Source organism: Limulus polyphemus, unplaced genomic scaffold (assembly GCF_000517525.1).
Source record: "Limulus polyphemus unplaced genomic scaffold, Limulus_polyphemus-2.1.2 Scaffold3177, whole genome shotgun sequence".
In the NCBI taxonomy this organism is placed as follows: Eukaryota; Metazoa; Arthropoda; class Merostomata; order Xiphosura; family Limulidae; genus Limulus; species Limulus polyphemus.
In genome coordinates, this window is record NW_013668787.1 from 125,717 (window position 1) to 140,662 (window position 14,946).

The window sequence follows — 14,946 nt, forward strand, 5'->3', positions numbered from 1 at the left end:
GCTTGATTTAAACGTTCCAGCTGCTGACTATAGATCTCTGCATTGACAGTTCGCTGTGGATTGAGGAGTTTGAAATTAATTATTCTTTTGATGTCCCACCAAATGCAAAGCATCACTTTCTGTGGATGGAGTCCAGGTTTTTGGGTTGGAGGTGGTTTTTGGCATTTTATATTCGTATAGAGAATCTATTTTTCATCACCGATGACAATTCTGTCCAAAAATGGTTTACGTGCCAGAAGAGATGAAGCAACGTCACACGTTGGAAATGATGATCATTGGAGAGTTCGTGAGGCACCCAAACACCTTCTTTATGGAGTTTTCCCATATTCCTTAGATGTTTGTTTTGTTTCGTGAGAGACATTCAATTTTAGGGTCATTTCATGAGTGTGTTGTCTTGGGTTAGACTCAACAAGTGCCTTCAGAGCATCAATATTAATTCCAACATGTCAGCTTCTGCTGTCACAGTTTTTAAGGCTAAAGTCACCTGAACAAAATTTGCTCAACCATCGTTGACTCTTATGAACGTTCAAAGTATTTCATAAACTTCTTTGATATTCTTTGTGACTAGAGACAGAATTGCCGAATGTGTGTCTTGTCGTGTGCCACCACTATAAGGGGTTAGAGTGTACTAAACTTTACACATTATATAGGCTACACTAATGTGACATTTAGGCAGTTTGTTTAACTATTATACGTGATGTAAGTTTTTGGGGGGATGGTTAATGAAAGTGTTCTAAAATGCGAGATTAATTACTTGACGACCTAATATTTTCATCAAGGGGGTGTCTGGAAGAAGTCAGGGAATTTTATTCTTCCCAACGTGTAGGAACCATGTGTACACACACACACACACACACACACACACACACACACTATATATATATATATATATATATATATATATATATCTGAATTTATTAATTATGGTAATCAACACATGTGTAAGTTAAAATTAGGTTTATAAATATTTTGAAGTATAAAATAGTTTTAATAGTAAGATTATTCACAGAGAATTTTTGTTGTACTCGTATAACTTATCTAACAACATTTCATAGGGAAACTATTGTTTTACAAAGATGGTTAGAAACTTTGGTGATTTAAGTAAATTCAAACTAAATCTGGCCAAATTGAAATATTTTCCGTAAATCATTTATGCTTTTAAATTGCACCAGATACTTGTCAGTATTTGACGTATATAATGTGGTTAAAGTGAATGGTTTAAACACATTTTAAAGTAATTGTATGTGCTGTGTAAATTTATTAAACAATTATGTGTCCTTTAATATCAGAAAATGCAATAAAAGTTCAAAGCTATGATAAAGAGTCTAAAACACTTACAAAAAAACAAACTTACCAATAAATCTATTTTTGACAAACTTGAGACACAACTGCCTTAACCCTCGGTGGATGTAGATACGTAATCACTTCAACCAAGAAACTTGGTTATTGTAATTACTTAATAGTGCAAATGTTGAATAATGTTCTTATGATGAGTTCATGATGATCAAATATACCAATCTTATTGTGATTAGTAGGCTATATGACCGTCTAATTAGTTACTAATATATGTTTTTATTGCTAGATACTAATTACTAACTAGTTTTTACCCTACTTTTCAGTTGCTAATCTGTTTCCATGTTTTTTTTGGAAGTCTTAAGAAGGACTTCACAAAAAGAAGGACTATTTCTATGTTGGTAATGGCTGGGATTTGATCCTGGGTCTTCTTGATAGACAGGCTAGTATACTATCTTCTTGTGTGGGGTCTCCCAGTTAAGAGTAATCAACTAACTTATTTCTATGCATTCAAGAGGGGTATCCAGGTTTTGCCTTCTTTGGTAGTGGTAGTTTTGCTGAGTGTGTTATCATTCAGATGGATGTAGAAGGCTTGTTTTATATTTCTTTTTTGTGTATGGTGCATGTCCCATTATTTTGATATTGTATGGTCTTTTCTGTCATAATGAGCTGTTGTATATAGATTGGTATTTAGAGCTGGGTGATTAACTAGGTTAAATAATATAATCAATTAAATTGATTAGTGTCATGTAAAATAATCAACTAATCAGAGTTAGTTATATTGATTGTCAGGAGAAAAATAAACTAATTGAAATTAATGTTTCTGATTACTACTATTTTCAATTATTCCAACTATCCATGACTCGTAAGAATAATTGATTAGTTGAATGTAATTGATAAATGAGCCCCATGATAATGAGTTATCAAATTTTACAAATTGGCTTACTCTGTTGGTATGTCTGTTATGCTCTTAAATTCTAAATGAATCTTTCCCCGCTGATTTTTCCAAGCCCGTTCCCTTAGCTAGGTGAGAGTAGTAATGAGTTATCAAATTTTACAAATTGGCTTACTCTGTTGGTATGTCTGTTATGCTCTTAAATTCTAATTTTTTTTTATCGTATTGTTTCTTCAGTGTATTGACCACAATAAGAAAGAATGTATTAAATGGTGTTTTTGCTGTCCATTGTGTCTTTACTGATTTAATGTGTACTAACTGTGTTTATGTAGCATCTGTATGATTTCAGAAAGGCTTGTTACATAGAGTAATATTGCTGTGTGTCTGTAATTTTCCTTCTATGTACTGTTCGTGTTTATCTTCTTTATTATGTATGCACAAAAACCAACTAAAGACAGAATGGAAAGCAAAACCACCACTTATAACATCCCATGTGAATGTGGAATCAATACAGTGGAGAAACAAAAAGACCAACAGAAGTTTGATTTCAGGAGCATAATATACATACAATACTGTAATATCAGTCTGTCTGCAATAACTTATCATACTAGACTAGAATGCCATCCAGTAAATGGGAATAATACTAAAATAACGGTATGTGAGCCATACACACAAAAAAGAATCTTTCTACATCCACCTAACTGATAACACAGTCAGTCAACCTAACCTAGAAGTCAGCAAAATATAGATACCCCTCTTGAAAGCATTCAAGTAAGTTAGTTTTTAAATATCCTACTAAAGAGAACCCAGACAGGTGGAAAACATACCAGCCTCTCTATCAAGAATGCCTAGAATCAAAACCTGGCCACTAACACCAAAGAAGTATTCCTTGAATAAAACTTTTAACTAAATATTTTTTTATATAGCTGCAAATCTTAATAATGATAAAAGATACCTAAAAAAATGTTATTCATTTTTGGTTTTTAGGCCTCTTCACATATATTGCATATTGTTCTATACAAGCTTGTGTTTGGTTCTTAATAGTTTACTAGAAGAAATAAGATTATTTTAGTTGCTTATATTTAACATCATTACTTATTTTTAATTTCTAGGGCTCTGCATGCCTTTTCTTGAAGAATGGTTTTATTCTGTTTGGTGTTTTCTACACCATAGGAAATGTCACAGCTTTAGCTAGGTGAGAGTTTAAAAAAGTAAAATTTTATTGTGTTTTGTGATAGTTACAAAATGTTTGGGTAAAATATATTAATTTTGTAGAACATTTATATTTTTTTATACAGATGATAGTAGTTGGCATTGCATGTCAAATTCTTGTTAAAAAACAACAAAAACTGATCTTCATTAAGATGTCTTTGAATGGTAATTAAATAATTAAGATATGTTCATTATGTCACTTGACTGATTTTGGTCAAGCATGCATGGATTAGCTTTAAACTAATAAGTTTGACCATTTACAATATGCATGTGTAATACATACAGCTCAGCTTTCGATAATAGTGAATCACCTTTTGCTTTTGATATTTCTAAATTTATAATTCGAAAAACCTTTATTGTGTTCTCAGAAATAAAAATAGGGAAATTTTATAACTGTGGAAAAATTGTCTGACTTAAGAGATCCAAGCTGTGACAGAACTTTAATTAAAGGTAAACTTTTGTAGTTGAAAAGTGACTATGAAAATGTTTTTCTAACCTAGCTGGATAGATGTACAGGTGAGTTTAGAAATGTTTTCTTTTTTTTTTATGTTTGTTATAGTACATGTTTCCTCATGGGTCCTCTCAACCAACTAAAAAAGATGTTTGCTTCAACTCGAATTATAGCAACAATTATTATGTTGGTGAGTTTCAACCTTATTTCGTTACTAATTACTTGCTGTTGAGAAACAAAAATTTATTGTTTTCTCTTCCCTAAATAAAAATTAAAAGATTGTAAAGTCAGAGTTATTTATGTTTAAAGTAAATGATATGATTCTTGCCATAATAAAATACTCTCACATTTTTCCTATTCTTAATTTTGATATACCCGGTATTTTGGTGGTGTGACATTTGGTAGTTCTTTAAATTTTATTCCACTATATAACTGCCAGAACTCTGAACAGTGCATTATTGGGGAAATTTAGAAGACTAAAAATAGATTTGGACAATATAAATAATTACCTGTCAACAGCAGTTACATCTATTAGTGTCATGTAAACTAGTGGATTAATTTTGTTTTGTTTTTTACTTTAAGTTGTTCAGGTTTGGACCAGCATGGTCTGGTGATTTGACGGTAGGGAGAGACTCATGATGATTTGAAGGTTTTGGGTTCAGTTCCCATTGCTACCACACTTGCTTGCCCTGTCTTTGTTATGGTAAAGTTACCAAGGCTATCTGCCACTGTCACCAATTTTGATCTGCTGACTAGAGGGAAGCACTAACTGCTAACTCTTTGGTTATTTAAGTGTTAAATAAAATGTAAATTTACAGTTTTTTAATATTATGTTTCTAGTTGATAATTTCATAGTCATATTCTTATATGTAGTGTAAGTAGGTGTGGATCTGGGAGAGGGGTCTGGACTCCCACCCTTCATTTTGTTTTCCATAAATTAATAATTGTATTCTTTAACCCTCTCCCTATGGGTAGGTTAAAATGTGCATCTCACCACCTTTTAAAGAGTTACATTCAAAATTCAATCAAACTACTTTATTATCAATATATGAAAATAAACTTTGCATCAAAATGTAGTGAATAAACCAAATTTTAATATTAAAAAAGTTTTAACATCTTAACTTTAAAAGGAAATATTTAAATAAATCCCCATTCTCTAATTTATTTACCCCTCACTGCATTACAGAGTTTAATGTAAGTTACTCATCATAATATACATATTGAACAAAGTCTGATTTTTATAGCCTTCAATCTTATTTGTTCATAGAGACATAAACTAGAAAGTCAAACCTTCTCGCCACACCCTCCTGTCACATCCTCTCTTTCACAACCTTCCAGTAATAGGACATTATTTGCCTTGTGTGTGTTATTATTATTTGTGCTTTGGTGCATTAGTTAAATAAGAAATTATTTAGTGTATTAGTGCCATCATTATAAAAGAAAAAAGTAGGCTTAAACTTCATCATCAACGAACAGCAAAAAAAGAGGTAAGTACTATAATTTTTGTTTTTCATTTATATTTTTATTTATTGGTGTAAAAGTAACTCAAATGTAAAAATTAGAAACTTATTGGGTTAGATGACCTAAGATACTGAAAAATAATAATAATTCTCCACAAGGTATACTCGCGAGTAATTTGTGCTTACATTATTCAATATAGTAACTTGAGCTACATTTTCTATGAGTTGTTTACAAAGTATATGGCACGATTATTAGTTAGACATGGCTCAAAGGGCAATAAAACAATCAAATGATTATTAGTTATACATGGCTCAAAGGGCAATAAAACAATCAAATTAAGTAGAAACAGAAAAACTGGAAAAAAAAGTTTGTTATTTATTTAGAAAAATTTAGAGCTCAAACAAATGAAATTTGAAAATTTTCAGGTTTAAGAAAAGTATTTTTAATATTAATATGAAATCCACTTTCCACTTGGAGCAGTCAACACTCTGACTCCATATACTCTTGGACAAGTCTTTAGTAAAAATACTTAATTAAAAAGCCAGATTTTTTATGTACAAAAGACTTGTGTTTACTGAAATCTTGCCAAATTTCATGGAGATACACATACCACATTAAAAGTTATATTATAGAAACTTTAGTTACTTTGGGTTTGCAAGGTTGGTGTAATTCACTGAACCCATATGGAAAGACTTAATGATTTATAAGGAGGTACGGAGAACTTAATAATTGTATTCCTTAAAGTTGTATAAAGTTGGGTCAAATCTATCACATAGTATCAAAAAGAAGCATTAGATGTCAGTGTTTTTTCCTTATTGTGTTATTAATTGCCATAAGTTTTTTAGGCTTGGGCTTATTGTTTATTTAGAATTGAATTATACCTTATAACTAGGTGAAAATAGGAAAATTAATACCATGTTAGAATAATGTAGCAGCTCACAATGGTATGAAGCTAGCCCACCCCTCTTTGGGGAGGGGCACATAACATGTTGTCAAGATCTGAACTAATAGGTTATTGAGCCTTTAAATTAGTAAAAACCACTATTGTCCAGCTCCAATCGGAAACATATCATTTTTTTTTTACATTTCAGGATAAAATTCAATTTATTTTTGTATCAGGTAAGCTAGAAAGAAATGAAAATGTACTAAAGTCATTGATTGTATTCTTCCATATAGGAATTAAGAGACAGTGAAAAAAAGGCACAATAATACATGTAAATATGAACATAGTTATTTGTCAAAACTGCTATTTTAGGCTTATATAATACAAAAGGGGGGGAAAAAATGTTGAGGATCATGTCGAATTTGAAGAGTCTTACCAGACTTTTTTTTTTTTAATTTGTGTTCAATTTATTCTTGATCTTGACATACTTTACCAGTTATCATACTTAGAGATTTGGAGTCAGTCTGTGTTGTAGCTACATCATTTGTTAGACTTTGTAATTTTGTGTAATTAAATGCTGTTGTTTGATAGGTCTCTAAGTTTGGCCCGTAAAATGGCAAACTTTGTATATATATATTTTACTGTGGAGCTTGTACAATGTGTGAAGAATGATTACACACAAAATATAAGGATAATTAAGTTTAAACATTTTTAAAATGATGAATAATTGGTTCTAACTCTGCTTGTTTTTTTCAGTAAAGAAAACTTGAACAGCACTTTTTAGAAGTATTTTATTATTGAGGAAAATCAAGAGGTCTACTTAATTTTTCTGAGCCTCCTGGTTTGCAGTTTATTGACTTAATAGTTTTATGGTGACAGTGTTTGAAATGTTTAGATTATAAAAACTTTGTACTTAACAACCTAATCATGTTTTTTCAGGTCTCCTTAGTTCTCACCTTGTGTGCTGCATTTTGGGTTAGTATATTAACCTATAAGTATTATTTACAAAGCTACCAAAATTAAAGAATGAAGTTAGAGGACATTATGTTACACCATGGATTATGATCTTGTGTTGAGCAAATTTTTCTGCATTTTGTAAAGAGAGTTTAAAAATCATATGCTTTAGTTACCTTATTTATTATTTTATTCATAAAGACTTAGTGAAATATTTATCCACCTATGGAAGAAATGCAAAGGAAAGAGAATTTGTTTGTATTACTTACCAAAGGCTTATACTTTCAGTTCTTCAGATTAAATGCAGAATTGCATTGAAGGTAAAACTATGTCTGTTCAGTCAGGGACATATCAGATTAATCTTTTTCAGCCACAACTTGTATACTATACAGCAAATATATACAATTAGTTGTGAAATTAGAAAACAAAAATAGAAATTAAGTAGTTCATTTCTAGTGCACTTTTTATTTTAGTTCAATTGGAGAGTAACATGCAGAATTGGATTATAATTTTATCTTGTTCAAAGTGAAGTATTTTTGAATACATATGTCCTACTTAAGTTATCTTTGTATAAAACTAATATATTAATTAAGTAGGAATATGCAATGTCAAAAAACAACAGATTTTAATGATTAGAATGTATTGAATCATCATTTAGATACCCTCACTGTTATCCAATTTTTGGCTGTAGCAATTAGATTTGGTTGGCTATGATTACAAAAAATCGCTTCTAAAGTCTGCCCTAAAATAAGACAAATAATTCTTTGTATACATTTATAAAAACAAAGTATTCTCTTTTGGTATAAATGGTTTTAGCTGCTTTTGTGGAATTTTTTCTTTAAATTTTAGAATCAGTTGTTTTTTATTTTTACAAATTTTGTTTATTTCTTTATTTCAGTGGAAAAACATTGGGCTTACTATCCTGTTTTGTATTATACAGTTTTTAGCTATGACTTGGTATTCCATCTCATACATTCCTTATGCCAGGTAATAATTTGTATTTTTTTGACAAAAACCTTTAAAAAACAATCTTTGCTCTCAAGATAATATTAAAACTACTTCAGCCAATGTTTTGTCATTGCAGCTTCATCAGGGCTAGTAATACTAATACTTTATATGTTTTTGATAGTCGCTTACATTAAAATAATTATGTTGATATATATATCATATTGGCCCGATTATAAGGCACATGTGTTTTGATTAATAATTAGGCTGTAAAATTCATAGTTACCCTATAATCGTAGCGGATCACATGCCCCTTCCCCTTACTCTAGCCTGTCGTATTCCTGGATGTCCAGGTAGCATCCATTTACGCATGCATGCCAGATGTTTGCTCAGGGTCCTCGATAATTCTTGCAACTAATCCATCTCAGGTTGTTCACTTATAGTATTGATTTTGCAAACCTAAAAAAGGGGAGTTATCACACTCAATTTTTATTCTTTCTCTTGGTTTCTGAAAATGGGGGTTGCCTTATATTCAAGATTGCTGTATAGTAGGGCCAATATGGTAAATATATTTTATTTATGAAATAATTAAAGACTAATTAGTGACAGGATATGTCATGAAACTGGTATCTTTTTAAATGGATCATTAATATGGATACATTTTTGTGTCATTAAATTATAATAGGTTTTTTTGTCGTGTATGTATCAAAATGTGTAGCATGAGAAACTTTATAAATTTTGCAAAATTGCATTCAAACTGCAATTTAATTCATATGAAGAATATCAATTTAAAAGCTTCAGTTACTAACATTGTAGTAACATATTTAACCCTCTCTGCCCGGGCGTCATTTACTGTGCATGTCACAAGGTTTTAGTAACTTTCATTCAAAATTAAATTTGACTACTTTTTTGTTTGTTATACCAATAAGTAAAGCATAAAATTGTAGCTAATAATCAATATTTTAATGGTATATAAGATTTAAGTTCTTAATTGAATAAGGCAATAGTTTAAAAAATTCTGAATTTCCCAGAGTGTGAGAAATGTGATATATTTTTTCTAGGCATCCTCTCTCTTTATTTTATTCAACACCCCCCTTCAATAAGTACAAAATCTAACATAAATTATTCACTATAAAATCACCATTGCTCAGACAAACCATAATTTTTATAGCCTTCAATCTTGTTTGGTTACAGAGCCATCAAATAGAAAATCAGACCCCTCTTGCCACACCCACCTGTCACATCCTCTCTTTTAGAATTGTTAATAGTTCTCTCTTAATGCTCTACTATGTATAACCAATAGAAAGTTAAGGCTTTCGTCTATCAATTGACATATTATATTATGCTATTTTTTGAATAGAGAATTGTCATTTTCTCTGTTAGTACAAGCTTTGTTCCTATGGGAAAGATAATGACTAGTTTGTATGAATTTGTAACGGCTCTTGTCACACAGTTAGAAAGTCAGAAAAATTGTGATAGTTAGGGGAAATTGCCTGTATTTGCATGTTGTATGTTATGTTCTTTAGTGCATTACTGTCATTAGTATAAAAAGGGGTTAAGTGTCATTGACAGTCAACAGCAAAAAAAAGAAGAAAACCCGGGTAAGTACTGTATTTCTCACTTTTCATGTTTATTCTTTATTTATTGTTATCAAAGAAACTAAAATGTAAAAATAGGGATCTCTTTAAGTTAGTTAAGATTAGATTAGGTGAAATAGATAATAATAATAATATAATAAAAATGTTTCACGAGGCATGCACGTGAGCTCCACATTCCCCCAAGTGATTCAAAGGGCAATAAAACAATAAAATTTAAAAATAAATACTGTATACTCTTACGAGTTTAAAGTTACTTAGGATTACCAAATGTTGTTTTGTGTTACAATTTGAAGACATTGTAGAAGGATAAAAGTGATTTAGATTTATTTTGATTTTTTCTTGGTTGTTACGAGATCGGTCAAATTGAAAAACCTTGTAGTTAGGTTAGATAAAATATAAAGTTGTACTGAAAACAAACATTTGAAATGTATTTGGGAGGCTTTAGAGATTATGCAAATGAAATTTGAGATTTTTGAGATAAAGAAATGTATTGTTGCATATCTGCTTGTTTGTTAATTTCCCATAGAAATTCTTTCTGAGAAACTTCGGCGATACAAGTACTTTCTTGATTAAAACTAGTTTATTCTTTCTTGATACAAACTTTGTAATACACTTAGCAACTTTTGTAACACACGCTATAAATCACAGTGATTCACACAATTTACTTACGGTGCTTACTGTTTACTTGACTCAGTTATCTATCTCTTCAATCTATCTATCTATATTGCTGGCTTTCTTTGCCAGGCTTATATACTAAATAAGAGGGCATCTAGCAAACACTCAGACATTCGTGGGGTTCCCCAATAATTCTACAAACTCCAGCGAGCATGCTCCCAGCATCACGCAACTTCTGCTGTCATAACAATATTTTTAATCTTAACTTACAAATCACTTTGCAAGCAGGTTAGTCAAAAACAGACTTGATATATTCATGGACAAATCTTTTTTTAGTTTATTATAAATACTTCACTAAAAAATATGATTTTTTTATATGTGAAAGACTTGCAATGTTTACTGAAAAACTGTGAAGATATACATACTGTATTAAAAGTTAGTAGTATCAAAACTATAAAGACTTTAAACTAGTACAAAAAGGTCACGTGGTCGATCAGTTTGATCTAGCTCGTGTTGAGAGAGTTAACCTTAATAAAATGTTTTGATGAAGTGAAGGGTAAAAAGTACAAATCAAAAGTGTTAAAAAACTAGGAAATGTGGTTTTGTCAAGTCAGGAAGATTTGGATCAATAATTAGATTCTGATAATGAGCCATCTTTCTAAAGGACAAAAATAAATCAGTCCTAGAACCTTAGAATAGTATGGTGATAAAAAAGAAGGAAACAAATTATAAGTGTAGTAACATGGCTAAGGTTTGGACTGACAACATACAATGTGGTAGCTTTACAGGGATTAAACCCTGTGTGTTGATATTAGTTTTACACTATTTCAGAAGAACATGACATATGATACACATTATATATGGTGGAGTTAGTTGTGTCCTGTTTAGTATGAATCTATACTGAAAGTGGACAAAATGGATGAAAACATTCATTATTTATGTCATGCAGCTTGGTGATATTTTCACCAACATTAAATGTACTGAACTAGGTGCAGGAATTACCTTTACAAGCTTACAAATAATAATAAATAAATAAGGGGTTATGTAATAATCAAATGTGCCAAAGGTATATGCATACTTTCTAATAGTTTTAAGTATATGCTTTATAAGTTTTCAAGGTAGTTATACAGCTGTTGAATAATTTGTGTGTGTGTTTAACATGGGTTCAGTACTTTGTAAGCTACTATTTTGATCAGATGTGCAAAGCAAAATGAGAGGTATAAAAATCTACTAGTCTGACAGTTGGTACTACTAGATTTTAAATTCAGGTTATCTTCGGTTCATTGTGTGCATGTATGTTAAATTCAACTTTATTTTTGATAATGAAGATTTATGAAAATACTAGCTGTTGCTATTTTTTTATTCAAATCATTAAGTATATTTTGTCACTGAAATGTTTGCAAGACCAATAGTCTAGTCCATCGTAAACCTGTTAAATTAAAATGTACTTTTATTTAGGTTCACATTTGTAACACTTTTTAATCTAAGTGATTATTTTTTCTGGAATTAGAATAGATATTTTTTAATCGAAAGTTTTGTTTGTATGAAATGAAACATCTGTGTTTGGGCAAAATGACTTGGACCCCCTCATATGGAACCCCATGACATTTTTTCCATGTATGATGGCAAGGTGTTCTGAATGTTGTACTACTATGTGATTTTTTTTTTTTTGTATAATTAGACTGAAGAACCGAAACAGAAATTTCATGTTTTGGTATATTCTGAAATATGTCATATTACTTTCAATACATCGGGAATGTGGTTACTCTGCCCATAAATTTTCTATCTTTTGTTGCATTCTCTGTAGTAAACTGTATTATTTTAGTTTTTGCAATATTGTGGAATAAGCCACTGCAATGAATATGGGTATTTATATTTTTTAAAAAAGTTGCGCTTGTACATTTATCATGCCTACTAGTTTGGAGTTATTACATCAAGAAAATTGCTACATACTTGTAAAAGTTAATGCAAGTTTTTGTTATTTGGAAATATTTTAGATTATTTAAGTAGCAGTTAGCAATGTTTCATTATTTTATCAGTAGAACTAAGCTGTTTTACTCTTTTAATTCTTTGCTTTTGTGGTAAATCTGAAGTTTTGGGTTATTCTAACTTATAAAAAAAACAACAAAAAACATTGGAACCAATCATATCCTTTATGAGTGATGAAGAACTCACATTAAAGAAATTATGTTGTTTTTGTTTTAGGGATGCAATCAAGAAATGCTTTGACTCGTGTATCAGTTGAAGCTTGTATATTCACATCCAAGTGTGAAAGTGAAGTTTGAACCTCTGTGTTATATGTGAAAATCTTGTTTGATTGATTTGTAACGTTCAAAATGGTAACAGGGTATTGTGCCTTCTCTTTCTATTGTAGCCTATATTTATTGATTATTAAATGATGTTCCTGTTTCTTAAAATTTTGCTATTATTATAAGATAAAGGTTAAGAATATTAAAAGTTTATATGAAAAATTTGAGCTACATCAAAATATAAATACATTTATCCTGGAATCAAAGATGGTCTTAATTGTAGATGGGGAAATCATTATTTGGCAAGAAATGAACTGAAGAATTGTCTAATCGGTCCACTTAAATTTTTGACAACATCAACTGTTTTTCTACAGTTTTGTCATAAAATAAGATCTTTTCAACTTGAAAAATTTATTAGTTGGTAGTGTATCATTAAAACTATGTTAATTTGTTGCTGATTTAAATTTCAGGAGCTACAATTCAAATAATTATTGTTCTGTGTTTATTACTCAAATAGTCAATAGCTTTATTCTGTGACAACATATGTTGTAGGTTATAACTCATTGGATTGGAGGTGTATGGAACATTATTTATAAAAAAAACAAACAAAAAAAACATGTTAAATATGTTACATATTTGCAACCTAGAGCTATATAAAATTAACCAAAGTACTTTGTAAAATTCTAATACTTCTTTGACAAAAAGAGTTACATTTTTAGGAACTTTTAATAATGATGGTTTTTATTAGATTTTCAATGTTAGCTGTTTTTAATTACAAGTGAATTTCTAGTGAAAGCCAAAAAATATGTTTAGAAATTAAACTTATTTACAGTTTATTTGTTTCCCTTCAGTTTTGTGATAAGATGTAAAACAAAAGTTAGATCTAATTGGTCATGTAAGTCTTTAAACTCTTCCTAAGTCAGAAATTCCCACAAATTATAATTGAAAATCTTAAATTTGTGCTGTTCTATTAATGCTTATAATTATTCTTGCAAAATTTACAAATTAAAATTTGATTCCTATTTTATACAAAGCTTAAAGGTAATAACTAAGTAGTAAATCTTTGGAAACTGTTTTAATTTTGTATAGAGAAAGTTGTCTAAAGTGTATGATTTAGTTAACCAGTTTTTATTTGTTTTATTTAAAGTGCCATATTGTTTAAACACTTTTTTCAGGTTAGTCAGTATGATGTAATGTTGTCAAAGTCATGAAGTTCAATGATATTTCTGTTTAACTTCTTTTTTAAAAAAACAAACAAACTAGTATCATATAAAGTTATTTTATAAATTCATGTATGAAGTATTTTTCCAAAATTTCAAACTTACTACTTGCTGTCATTGTTACTGCCAGTTTTTAGTCATAAAATAATCATTTTGTGCATTAGTTTGAATAAGCTGAAAAGATTTGTTTTAAAAATGATTCTACTATTGGAGGAGAGACATGGTTTGTTGTTTTTCAGATTTAACTGTTTAAGGAACACTAGTGCTATAGTATGTTCCAGATAGTCATATATATATATATATATTGAAAACATGTCCTTAAGAGGGATTAATTTTGTGGCTTTTTCTGACTTGGAGCTTATACTGTCAAATATTTTCTATACTATTTTTCGAGCATTTTTTTACATCTCTTTGATAATGCCATATTCTTGTAATTCCTGTAAATGAACTCATATTTTTCTGATGGATACATAAGAACGTTTGTAATTATATAATTATCATAGTTTGATATCAAATTTTTACACTGTAGTAATGAAAATAATATGAGAAGGATTAATGTGTAATGAATTATACAGATGTACAGATTTTTAAATATTGTGTAGCAAAAAAAAAATCTTGTAACAGTATAGACAGATCTTGTTACCCGAGGAATAATGATGAGGAGCTTCAGAAAGTAATTAATTTTTTGTACAAAAAAGATTATATACAGTTGCATATCTTGTTTGTAATTAGTTTTATGCATAAATAAACTTAATGTTTAAATGTCAATTTATTTGAATTTAATATAATTTAATGACAATTACAAAGTTTTATTGTTCAACAAAGCATGTAAAAGTTAATATGACAATATTTTTCTCGTATTTAAAACATTTATATATTTTTATAAGTTATTACTGATAATTTAATTTAGTAATTATGCATTCCAGACCAAAGTTAGAGGGGGGAAATAATAGTTTTTAAGTCTTAGCCACTGAGACTCTTACTGTGGAGTATTTTTTGTAATTATTTCTAGTTTCACTTAATTTAAGTCATAATGTTTATTTCTAATAATTTGATGTATGTAATATTCATTGTATCTACCAACACGGCATGTGTAATAGAAATTTGAAACTAAAAAAATTGTACTGTATAATGTCTGACTCCATTATTTATTTAATTTTGTTTAAGGGG

At 29.6% G+C, this 14,946-nt stretch overlaps 1 protein-coding gene across 1 annotated transcript in view; it reads left to right on the top strand.

Annotated features, from left to right (window-relative positions):
* LOC106468819 (vesicle transport protein SFT2A-like) overlaps positions 1-14,905 on the top strand; it is a 21,704-nt gene extending 6,799 nt beyond the window's left edge. Inside the window, exons 3-7 of the mRNA XM_022397178.1 lie at positions 3,301-3,383; positions 3,960-4,041; positions 7,135-7,170; positions 8,048-8,136; positions 12,513-14,905. Coding sequence (XP_022252886.1) covers positions 3,301-3,383; positions 3,960-4,041; positions 7,135-7,170; positions 8,048-8,136; positions 12,513-12,552 — 330 coding nt within the window. The 3' untranslated portion in view covers positions 12,553-14,905. The remainder of the gene's footprint in view (positions 1-3,300; positions 3,384-3,959; positions 4,042-7,134; positions 7,171-8,047; positions 8,137-12,512) is intronic.
* The last annotated feature ends 41 nt before the right edge of the window (positions 14,906-14,946 follow it).